At 42.9% G+C, this 12367-nt stretch overlaps 1 protein-coding gene across 4 annotated transcripts in view; it reads left to right on the plus strand.

Annotated features, from left to right (window-relative positions):
* The first annotated feature begins 645 nt into the window (after positions 1–645).
* Positions 646–12367, plus strand: part of IQGAP1 (IQ motif containing GTPase activating protein 1) — a 53370-nt gene continuing 41648 nt past the window's right edge. Inside the window, exons 1-4 of one of the 4 annotated variants that reach the window (XM_061376654.1) lie at positions 646–664; positions 5673–5772; positions 9219–9375; positions 9747–9824. In XM_061376654.1, coding sequence (XP_061232638.1) covers positions 5708–5772; positions 9219–9375; positions 9747–9824 — 300 coding nt within the window. In that variant the 5' untranslated portion in view covers positions 646–664; positions 5673–5707. The other 3 variants (XM_061376655.1, XM_061376653.1, XM_061376651.1) reach the window with 3 other exon arrangements.

Below are 12367 nucleotides of genomic sequence, written 5' to 3' on the forward strand. Positions count from 1 at the left end.
AGAAAATCTTGAACCTAAACACAGTTGTCTTCTACAGCTAGAAACTAAGCTTACGGCAGCATTCCTTCACGAAAAGTGGAAAATCCCAAGAGTCTTCCCTGAGAACAGGGCAAGAGTAAGCAGTGTGTAAAATTTATTAGAGCAGAAGGAACTTCCCTTTATCAAAGGTGGGGGTTATGGGAGAGCTAATTTTTTTTGAAGGTAATGAATTGTGGGAAGTGAATCATACTAGGGATAAGATTACAATTAACCATGAAAGCAATTTAAATAAAGACACAATAGCTTTTTCATCATTGAAACCCTGCTTTAGTGGTGAAAGTTATGGGTTTGATGTAGAGTACTTGGTATGTGGCTGCAAAATTAGTCAGATGTGTCTTTGCTGTACAGTCTGTAAATCTGGCTCATCCCCACTTGCTTGCTTCCACCTAAATATTGTAGTCTGCTCACGACTTAAATTTATTGTTTCTGCAAGTGTCTCTTTAGGTAGCCTACAAGGGAACAAATGGAGGAAACAAACAGCATTACAAAGTGGATAAAACGACAGGGAGTAAGTGTCAGAAACAGAATGAATCTTCAATTGCCCATTTTTTTGTTTTGTTCTGTTTTTCTAGGTGGCTGTGGGGCTTCCTGGACCTTACAGATCCTTCAGGAGAAACTGTGCCTAGTGTGTGGTGAAAAGTGCAGAGTTTTCTAGTTCAAGAAGCCTTTTGGACAGTACAGAGCTTGCCTATGTCATGAGGCAGGAAGGAGAGGATTTTATCATGGGCACTCAGCATGTGGAGATGCTAAGTCACCTTCAGAAAGTAAGTTAGTTCTAACAGGCTGTTCCAGCAGCCTGTTGCTGTCCCCTAGGATCATGTCACAGCTATCAGCAGAACCGGGTAAGGATTGGGATCAGGGCTGTGGGGGTACTCTGGGCTAGCTCTAACAGTGCAGTCGTGCACTGGCACTGAGGCACTTGTGACAGTGTTTGTGTGCATGTCTCTGTTTCTTGTAAGATCATGTCAGTAACTTGTCTCATTTGACCACTACGATTTTGATCTAATGCTTGGAGCCAAATGCAACTTTTGCTGTTGGCAATCCATTGCCTAACATGCAACCAATACACAAAATAGCATAATCTAGTATATGAAGGATTAGACTATTTTTTATATATATACACACACATATATTTTCAATATATTTCATATATTTTTCAATGTGGATTGCTACAGGATGTTCTGACCCTGTAGGCACAGAACATGTAATTAAACCGGGTAATTGAAGAATTATAGAAGACTGAAAATTAATAGGGGTCTAAAACTTATTACAGACATAGAGGATAAGAATTAAACTTACCTGTGAAAAATGGGGTCTAAAGGGAAAGGTTGTGATTGACTATACATGATTTAGGTTCAAAAATAGTATTAGGAAAAAATTTTTAATAAGAATGAGGTAGATCATCAGAATGAAAGATGCTAAGATGTAGAGTTGCAATAGACATGTTATTGCAGCTCTCCAAGAGTTTCATTTGTGCTACAGAGAGAATAAGTGATCGCTTGGAATTCTTAGTGTTAGAGGGGATGTAGAGCAGATCCTACTCCATCTTCAGGCTTTGTTTTCCAGAAATGAGGACACATATGAACAATTATTCAGTGGAAGGTTATTTGAATATGCTTTTATTTCCCAATCTTTTTTGAACTGCGAGGCTAATACTCTGGAAAGGCACGTGTGAAGCTGCATATATTACCGTTTGGAGGGGGATTTGAAGAGGTTACGTTTCAGTGGTAGCCTGCAATTAGGTTGTCTGCAAGTTACTGCAGAATCACAGTGTCAGAGTCTTTAGGTGTTCTAAACATGTATTTTTTTCAGCACTACTGACAGAAATGTTCTTATAAAGGAGGCGGTCTGCAAAAGAATACATAAAAGTAGTTTAAATAAAAGACTGAATTTTGGAGCTCTTGTTTCCCCTAGGAAGCCTAATGATTAGGTATTAAGGCCAAGTACTCAGATTTATTTTTTTTTACAGAATTAATTGCTCAAATTTTGAAATTAGAGAAAAATAGGTACCTCTGTAATGCTCTTTGTAAGGCTGACTAGTGCCTGTTCAACAGTAAAAAGAAAAAAGACAAGAAGCAAGCAATAAATTAAACACACAGATACACAAACAACAGTTAGCAGAGACAGTAACAGAGATCAGACATCTTAAATTGGGGGAGTTGCTACAGGAACCACTGAAATATAACCTTGAAGAGGTTCAAACAGGTTCTTTGATGTGTGATAATTGTGTTTTACATTTGTCATCAGAATTAGTGTGCAGGGAGAAGTAAGTTTATGAGAGGTTTGTTGTTTTGGGGGTTTTTTTGGTTTTTGTTTTTTTTTAGGGGGATTGTGGGATTGGGCAAAAAATCTTACAGGATTTTTGGGGGGAACAAATTTTTGCACTCCACAGTTGACATATAAACATTACTTTAAATGTCTTCTGTTTATCTAACTACAAAGTGGCTACATATGAAGTAATGCAAATAAATGTTAATAATTAGAACTATAAATGATTGTTAGAAACCCTTTTGTTTTGTAATTTATGTCTGTCATTCACCTCTGTATTTTCTGTCACTCTCCCTTTCATATAGACCGTTCAAAAAAATTGTGTAAATGTTCTTTTCCAGGGACTCATGTAATCACTGAGGTTGGAAGGAGCCTCTGGAAGCATCTAGTCTAGCCTCACTTCCTTAATGCAGGGTCGAGTGGGTTGTCCAGGACTACATCTAATTAGGTTTGAAGTACCTCCAAGGATAGAGACTCCACAACTTCTCTGCAGCTTGTTCCAGTGTTTGACCACCTTCAGACTAAAAATGTTTCTTCTTACGTGTAAGTGGGCTTCCCTTAATTTCAGTCTGCTGCCCCGTGCTTCTTGTCCTGTCCTCTCTGAGCCTCTCCTCATATGTTGGATGCTCCAAGCCCTTAAACAGTTGCTCAGTGATTCACTGAACTTGTTCCATTATCTCAATGTCTTCCTTCTACTAGGGAACTGAACCCAGTACTCTAGATGGTTTCACCAGCACTCGGGAGAGCGGCAGGATCATCTTCCCTCCCTGTTGGTGATATTTTTCCTAATAGAGGCTGTCAGTCTACCTAATTGCTTACATTTCTGCTTAAATGGTAAACTTAAGCCATGGCAGTGAAATCCATGGGACCCCTGGTGACATCTTCAGTACTCTGACTCTTGAACAAGAGTTAGATAAAGCAACAGTAACACTTTAAGCACTGAGGGAAAGGGAACTTTTACCACACAATTATTTTCTGTGTCAGTGCTGCTGAATGTTGCTGTTGCATGTTGATGTTTTGAGGCACCCTTCTTCAAACACTGGCTAACATTTCAAGTGAGTTACTATGGTGTGGTCGGCAGAGCTGTTTAGGTGGAAGCGCACAGCTGTGTCCAGCAAGACCGGGTTTTGCTACTGGGGAGCGCTGATGCAGCTGGAAGCCTGGCAAGAGAAGGAGGCACCCCAGGCCTGGCCCAGCAGGCTGTGGGCCAGGGACAGGCTGCTGAGGCTGAGTTGACGTGGCTGTGTTGTGCACATGATGGCTGGGCTGGTGGGGCTGTGTGTGTCAGGAGGCTGGAAGGGTTGAGGGTGGATGTAGGGTCATGATGGGGTTGACCTGTGCTGTATCCTATGTAGCAGGGCTGGTAGAGCTTAGGCCAGAGCTTAGCTAGGCGTTATGAATGGGTCTGACAGGAAACGTCGGAGCTAAGAGTGGACCAGGGCCGTGGGGCCCGAGAAGGTACATGGGGACGCAGTGTGAGGTGCGGCCGGGCTAAGGCCTGTGGGACGGAGGCGAGCTAGGCCGGGCGCTGAGAGCGGCCCGCACCGGCAGCGGACAGCGGCGGCTGGGGCGGGGAGAGGGAGAGAGCTTGAGCGGCGACTCCTCCCCCGCCACACCCGGTGCGGCAGGAAGAGGAACGGCCGCGCCCAGTTCCCGGCCATCCCGGGCTCAGCATAGCACCATGGCGGTTGCGGCGGAGGAGGTGGATGGGCTGGCCATGGCCCGGCCTCATTATGGCTGTGAGTACTGGGGTGCGTGGGGTCTGGCACGCAGCGACTTGCTTGGCCCGCGCTGCTAGTCCCTTCCAGGAACCGGTGCTGGGAACTGAGCCTGGGGCGCGGCAGGCGCGGGGGGAAGCCGCGGGGCCTCGGCTCTCGGGTGCGGCCCGTCGTGCCTTCTGCGGGGTCGGCGCCCCGTGGTGCGGAAGCTGGTTCAGGCTCGGCGTCCCTCCCGCGTGTTGGGGAGGATCGATAGAAGAAGGCGGGGTGGGGGTGTTGGGGGAGAGGAGGGCAGTACGGGGGCGTCCTCCTCCGTTCCCGCCGTCGCTTCCCTCGGGCGGGCCCCGAGCCTCGCCCAAGATGTCCGCCGCGGGCGGAGGCTTCACGGGGCCGCGCCGGTCCCTGTTCGGACGCCTCACCTAACTTAATGGGCAGAACGCCCGTTCTGATCGGACCCTTCCGCTTCCTTGTCGTATGCTCGCGGTGGAGAGGGATGCTTCAGTGCGAGGTGTCCGAGATGGATGCTCGCTTGTGCTGCGACACCACGTCAGAAATGAACGAAGGCGGGGAAACCGTGGCGCTGCGGCTGAGAGACGTGAGCGCCGGTCGGCCGGGCCGGGCAGCGGGAAGGGCCCTCGGCTTAGCGTTAGGAGGGAGGCTTGAGTTGGGAGGGATTTTTTCCTTCCTGGTAGGCGTTACCCTGCGGTTTGAGTCCATTTTCAGCTCTTCTAGTTTTGGGTGCGGGCTGGAATAATCGGAAAAATGCTTTGTGGTAGTTCAGCCTGGTTTGCAGGAGACCCGTTACAGTTTGAAGCAAGATCTTGTTTGATCCCAAATGCTGTAGTTGAGATGCCTCGTCGCTTGCATGTGTTTGTTGAAGGTATTTTAAGCTTACCTGTGATTAATAATGGCATGGGACACTTCCTATTTGGCAAGTTGGTCCATAAAAAGTGTAAAAAGTTGGTTTGGCTGTTGTTTTTTTTTTTATTTGAGAAAATGCATGAGGTATTTAGCTGTAAGATTGGGAAGAGCAGACTTTATCACTGAGGCTTTAAACACAGAATCTGTCAGGTTTAGGCATATACACCTAAGTAAATCCTTAGCATGATTTGAAGATGGCAGACAGGTTGTGGATCTGAATGAGGCTGTCCTAGATGAAGATTGTGAGTAGCATTTACGTATTTTTTAGAGATGGACTATAAAGGTATAGAAGGGATTATATGATGTGAAAATATATTGTCGACCTTCCTTAATTTTTGACTGCTAAAATTGGAGGATAGATGGAGGAACATAAGGTCACTGATGTGCTTTTCGGGAAGAGAAAGGCAAAGCTAGAAGAAAATAAGAAAGTGAATTACTGTTTCTAAGCAGTTGGAAGATGTAAGAAGTTGCATCACAGTCAAATTGAGAAATCGGAAAGAGGGAAGATGGCAAGTTTATGTTACAAGGAAGGATAGGGAAACTGGGCCTTTTCTGTTGCTTGTAAAGAGCAGATCTTTTTCCCTGAAAACAGATTTTTTTTTTTTCCCTGAAAAAAATAAAACCTGTGATTAGTTTCTGTGAGAAAGGTTGTATCTGATTTTTGCTGTGCCTGTTCAGTTACATTCATTCTTCAACCGCTTGAGGATGTCTTTTGGCTATTTGCAGCTGTCTTGGATAATGAGAGATTGACAGCAGAGGAAATGGATGAAAGGCGACGCCAAAATGTAGCCTATGAGTACCTTTGTCACCTGGAGGAAGCAAAGAGGTAAGAGTAAGTGGTTTGGAACTGCTGATGCTTTAAAAGAATTTGTGATATTTGGTAAGGGGAATAATTTGGATACAGTTTACCTCTTGTCTATTTTTCTTAGTGGCTGTATAGATTCATTTTAACAAACAAGCAAACTCCAAAACAACCGACCCCTGATGTACTTATCTAACATGTGGTTTGTGACAAGGACTCCATAGCTTTAGGGCTCCAGTGTTCCTAGCGCTGAATGGGTTCTCCCTGTGTCTTAACTTCTGTATGTCTTGGTGCAGTATTACCTCACTACTTATCAGTGGACATGGAGAAAAGATTATTTTCTTCCTCTTAACTGCAACTTTTTACAAACTGAAATTGTAACAGTGTATTTCCCTTACACTTGTCTTTCAGACTGAAAACCCAGTTCTTGCATATTTGTCTGTGGGTCCTATTCAATGGGTCTATAGTACTTTTCCCTGGATTGTTCTGACTTCACTCACTGTGTCTTTCTGAAAGTGCATTGCTGAAATGGAAGAGAGTTTTCCATCAAGGACATTAATATGCATACTTCTAAGAGTACAAGGATTTGTACCCTGATAGATATGCTACTTTTGTACATTATGGCATGGTATCTACATTTTCATAATGGTATGATGTAGTAGAGTTTTGCTGCTTTGTTACCTGTTACCCTTTTACTTGAAGGTGCCTTACTTGAAATGTGTTCTTCATCTTGTGTTTATACCATCTGTCATATTTTTCTCAGTGTATTATCTTGCATGTGATCCAGCGAAATTTTTTTTTCTTGATCTTTGCTTTATATGTTGAAATAATTTTGATCTTATTCCTGTCCTCCAGCATGTGTAACTTTTTTGTCATCTCCATGTTTAGTAAGAGTGTAAGCATGCTGTGTTTCTTCATTCAGGCGGTTAAGGAAAGTATGATTAGAACACAGCTATTAAAGGAAAATGAGCCAATATTAAGAATGAATGCATGAAATCTTACTGTTGATATTTTTTTTTTAAATCTTTTTGCCAACGTTCAATCCTTTATGCTGTACCTGGATAATAAGCATGAGACAGACCAGTTTGTCTGCTGCTTTTCTTCATGACAGTTGGGTCTTTTCATGCCTTTGTATATTTTTCAATTTAAATTTAATGAAACTTAATTTTTATTTTTTTTTTAAAGCTGCGATTGAGACCAAAGTCTCAGGTTTTCAAGAATGAGATTAAAGAGAAGGAGATGAGGTAATGTTTGTACTGGTGACTGCCTCTGCCCCCTCCATTTTTGAAAGTAAGGCTGGTGTTGGCAGACCAGCCAGTGTGTATGCCACAGAAAATAAGTTCTGGAGCAGCAGGAAAGTAGAGCATGCATAAAACCATCTTCTAAACTTGTGCTCCTGCCTTAGATTTGATGCTGTTTGTCAGAAAAGGTGTAGCAGGCTGGTGCTGGTGGTGACAGTTTCAGTCATCTGGTTGTAGTCTGCTGCCAAAGGACTGTCAGAGCACCAAGCTACCTCTCAGACTTTTATTTCGACAGACTGAAACGTGCTGCATTGCTCATGCGTCTCATTGTGAAGTATTATCTTAGCTAATCAAAAACTTCTTTCCTATCCTGTTGCTGCTCTCCAGTTTGAAAAAATACAGAAGGTAGTGACAAGGTTAGTCTCATCAGTGTCCTAATATAAGAATAGTCGTAGTGCCTGGCTGTACTGTTCCCCTTTGTATACATCCCACAGTAACATTAGGTCTTACAGTTTTCAACTTTGAATTCGTTGTGTCTGCTGTACTCATCACACATTTTTCAGTGTTGCAGTTGTCTTTTAGGATACAGTCCCCAGTCTGTAGATCTGCCAGATCAATGACCCAATATTTAACCTTATCTAAAGCTTTGGATATTTGAACAGTCCTGTTCTTACTCAGGTTGTGACCACCTGTGTTATAATTATAGGTTACAGTGATGCTAGTACTGCTTTTATAATTTAATTCTCTAATTTTGTCAGCCTCAATTTTCATGTTTACCTGGAAAACTAAAGGAGGGGGCGTAGCATGCATCTATGCCAAAATACATTGGAAACGGAATCATTGCATGAATCCCCATGAAAACACTGATTGGAGATGTCTGTTCTTGGTATTTATGAGCTATTCTTTGTATGCATGATTTTAATCAGAATATTATGATGCATGAAGCCTCGCATCTCACAGATTTGAAATATCTGCAGTTTTAGTCAACAGAGCCACATTGGGTTTTACAGAACTGATTTCTGTGAATTTTTTTTTTACTTACTACAGTTATTAATTGAATCTGTTATCACTTGCATCTAGTACTGTGTTTTTCCAGTTACATTGCCTGGATTAATATGGAGCTAAATAGTTTAGAGTTGTATATCCATCTGAAAGAGCATTTAGAATATTAGAATTCTGTTCATTGGGTTCATGCAGGTTCCTCTACTTGTTTGCATTTAAGATCAGTTCCAGTAATGTGGAATTATCATCTCTGCGAGCCAAATTATTAACCTTGCTTGTGTTACACTGTGAGCTCTGTTTTATAATATGGGCTACTACTATTCTGAGTCGCTGTTTTCTTTATTGATCCAAGGCTTATCCATCCCGTAAGAGCTTTAGAGTTTAGCTACAATTGAGGCATGATCTAAAGAAAGTGCTTTAGAATGTGGCCCATGGCTGTGCAGAGAACAGAGCAGCCAGGGAGCATGTCATCTTTGAAAGAAACTGTGTAGTTGAGCTTGCAGTATATAGCCTCTGGGAGTCCTGTACAGAACAAATATCAAGGTACATCTCCATTTTGAGAACAGCGACTTCTCAAATTATTTGTAGTCTTTGTTTTTTTTCACGAGGATCTGTGACACCATTAAATGAGATGGAAAGGAAATAAGGGAGAATCATGAGGAGAGGAATGCCTATTGCATTCCCACCTCCCCCTGCCCCTGTTTTTGAGATGTATAGTGGTGTGGGAGAAAATGTATAGGTTGGGAAGACACACTTAGTGACAACATTGTAGGGCCTCTCTACGAGATAAGCTAAAAGAGCTTGACTAAGTGGTACAAAGTCATGAAATATCTAGTGAATACTTAATGGGAGTAAAGAAATGCTTGTGAGAGAAGCCTGTACTCAAGGAGGATTTAAGTTAGTTAAAAGGACAGGTTGGCCACTTGAACAGTACCAGCTAAATCATGGGCTGAAGGAGAAATGTGGTAGTGAGGTGGTATCTTAACAACTTGTGAAAGTCTGGCTGTTGGACTTCATACTTATTAATATTTTGTCTGGAGTGTTGCTGACTAGCATTTTAATGACACAGGTTGTCTGGTAGTGCTATGCCAACTTGCAGTCCCTAATGCTAAGTAAATAGTATGCTAGAGTATGACAGCAGTAGCAGCATAAAACTTGCTTAGCATGGGGTTGTGTTCACAAATTGGAAATACGCTCAAGTGACCAACTTTATTCTTGCACTTCCAGATGGATGGAGGCCTGTCTGAATGAGGAGCTGCCTCCCACAACAGAGCTGGAAGAAGGACTGAGAAATGGAGTCTACCTGGCCAAACTTGGAAACTTTTTTTCCCCTAAAGTGGTTTCTGTGAAGAAAATCTATGATAGGGAACAGACTCGATATAAGGTGAGAGCTATAAGCCATAGGTACTGCTTTAGACAGACATCTGAAACAGGAAAATGTGCACATGGAGGTACTGTGAGCAAATAAACAGAAAGTTCGTTTGTTATTGTTGCCTGACAAACTTCATCTTGGCTCTAGAGCATATGTTAAGGGGTGGGTGTGTGCATGCCTGAATAGACTCAGCTGTATATCTGGGCCTGTATGCGTGTGAAAGAACTTGTCATAAACAATCAATATAATCATATACAGAAGACCTCTCATTTCTGTCAGAGTACTGTTTTAACTATCCATCCTAATAAACTTCCCTGCTCTTCCCGGCAGCTGTGATGCCTTGTTTCTTACTGCCCTCTTGTTCCTGTCTGTTCTTATTTCAGGCAACTGGTCTCCACTTCCGGCACACAGATAATGTAATCCAGTGGCTGAATGCCATGGCTGAGATTGGTCTCCCCAAGGTAATTTCTGTGTTTTATATGCAGATAAATAAATAATCTCAGAAAAGCTTTACATTCTGTGGAAGCATTTGCTGTGATACAGAAATCAACAGATTTCATCTAGTTAATTCTTCATTTTCTAGATTTATAACTCTATAGAAATTCTCTCCTGAAAGTTGTTGAAAGATTTCATTCTGTGTGTGAGAATGATTAGGAGCAAAATAATTGACCTTCTGTACTATATCCTTACTATCACTATTCTTGCATAACATTTGTAGAATCATAGAATAGAATAATTGAATAGTTAGAGTGGAAAGGACCTTAAGATCATCAAGTTCCAACCCCTCTGCACGTTGCACTAAACCATATTGCCCAAGGCTCTGTCCAGCCTGGCCTTGAACACCACCAGGGATGGAGCATTCGCAGCTTCCTTGGGCAACCCATTCCAGTGCCTCACCACCCTCACAGTAAAGAACTTCTTTTTTGTATCTAACCTAAACTTCCCCTGTTTAAATTTGAACCCATTACCCCTTGTCCTGCCACTACAGTCCCTAATGAAGAGTCCCTTTCCAACATCCTTCAGATACTGGAAGGCTGCTATGAGGTCTCCATGCAGCCTTCCCTTCTCCAGGCTGAACAGCCCCAGCTTTCTCAGCCTGTCTTCATACAGGAGGTGCTCCAGTCCCCTGATCGTTCTCATTTCCTCCTCTGGACTTGTTCCAACAGTTCCGTGTCCTTTTTATGTTGAGGACACCAGAACTGCACAGTACTCCAAGTGAGGTCTCAAGAGAATGGAGTAGAGAGGCAGGATCACCTCCTTCAACTTGCTGGTCATGCTCCTTTTCATGCAGGCCAGGATACAGTTGGCTTTCTCGGCTCAAGCACACACTGAAGCCAGCTCATGTTCATTTTCTCAATGACCAGCACCCCCAAGTCCTTCTCCGCAGGGCTGCTCTGAATCTCTTCTTTGCCCAGCCTGTAGCTGTGCCTGGGATTGCTCCAAGCCAGGTGTAGGACCTTGCACTTGGCATGGTTAGACTTCATGAGGTTGGCATCAGTCCACCTCACAAGCGTGTCAAGGTCCCTCTGGATGGCATTCCTTCCCTCCAGTGTATCAACCAAGCCACACAGCTTGGGGTCATCAGCAGAGTTGCTGAGGGCGTACTCAATCCCACTGTGTGGAGACCTCATAGCAGCCTTCCAGTATCTGAAGGGGGACTATAGGGATGATGGGAATGGACTGATTATTCAGTAGAGACTGTAGCAACAGGACAAGGGGTAACAGTTTAAAACTTAAACAGGGGAAGTTTAGATTGACTATAAGGAGGAAATTCTTTCCTGTTAGGGTGGTGAGGCACTGGAATGGGTTGCCCAGGGAGGCTGTGAATGCTCCATCCCTGGCAGTGTTCAAGGCCAGGTTGGACAAAGCCTTGGGTGGCATGGTTTAGTGTGAGGTGTCCCTGCCCATGGCAGGGGGGTTGGAAGTAGATGATCTTAAGGTCCTTTCCAACCCTAACTATTCTATGATCTTACATTATGTTGTTCTTCCCGTACTTTCTGTTGAGCAGTTGTCTGAGCTGAAGTTTGATTGTGAAAGTCTTGGATTTGTTTTGTGTGTGTTTTTGGTGTTTTTTGTTTTGTGGGTTTTTTTTTTTTCCCAGAAATTTATGATAAAAGAAGCAGTGCAACAGCAAATAACTGTGCTTATTTCTTCAGGTTTCCCTATGAAATTTTCACATCAAGTTGAAATAAATGCTCCTGGTGTAGCTTAGTCAATTCCTTAGGGGAATGGCTAGATAAACTGTTTAGCATGAGTTGTTTGGGGCTTTTTTTTTTTTTTTTTTTTTTGTAAGCCATGTTATGCTTAGTCTCACCAAAACCAGCATTGTGTAGTTTGATCTGAGGTATGTTTTGTTTCCATACATGCTTGCACACTTGGCAAAGTTTTTCAAATAACTTGCTGAGATTTACTAGTTGAACCTTGCTGGGGTTTGTGATGAGCAGCTAGACAAAAAGAAGTGCCAGGTATGAGGCAAGGTTTTCAGATGTACCTGGGTTTGTGGGGCAGGAATCAATATGTTATGTTATATTAGATAAACTGGGTTCTTTGCATTGACAAAGGGATATTGCTTCTCTAAGTATTTTCCCATGCAGAAGACCCAGGGAGCCAGTGCTGTGGCATTGTGAGCATCCTTCAGTTGCTCTTGCCTTTACAGAAAGAGCAATGCTACTTTGTGCTCATAGGCAACAGCAGGGGGCCTTCCAGTAACTACAACGTAATGTACCTTGTCAGCACTTCCGAATTGACGCTTTGAGTATTAGCCTCTTGTGTTAAACTTTGAAGAGCTTTGCATTTGAGACTGTCTGAAAGCTTTTGGGTCTGGCTAATTGAAAATTTATGCAGAGCATCTCAGCGCTGATCTCAGTTTTCCTTTGTCACAAAATCTTTTTCTCTCTTCCAAGTGTTTTTTTAATGTCTTGGTTTTCACTAAACACATTAATACCTTATGACCCAGTATCTTGGTGGGCACCAAAAGAAAGGGTATACTCATCCATGTATATAC

Source organism: Neopsephotus bourkii, unplaced genomic scaffold, assembly GCF_033783945.1.
Source record: "Neopsephotus bourkii isolate Nb327-2 ecotype Australia unplaced genomic scaffold, CSIRO-AGI_Nbou_v1 NB_1723, whole genome shotgun sequence".
Taxonomy (NCBI): domain Eukaryota; kingdom Metazoa; phylum Chordata; class Aves; order Psittaciformes; family Psittacidae; genus Neopsephotus; species Neopsephotus bourkii.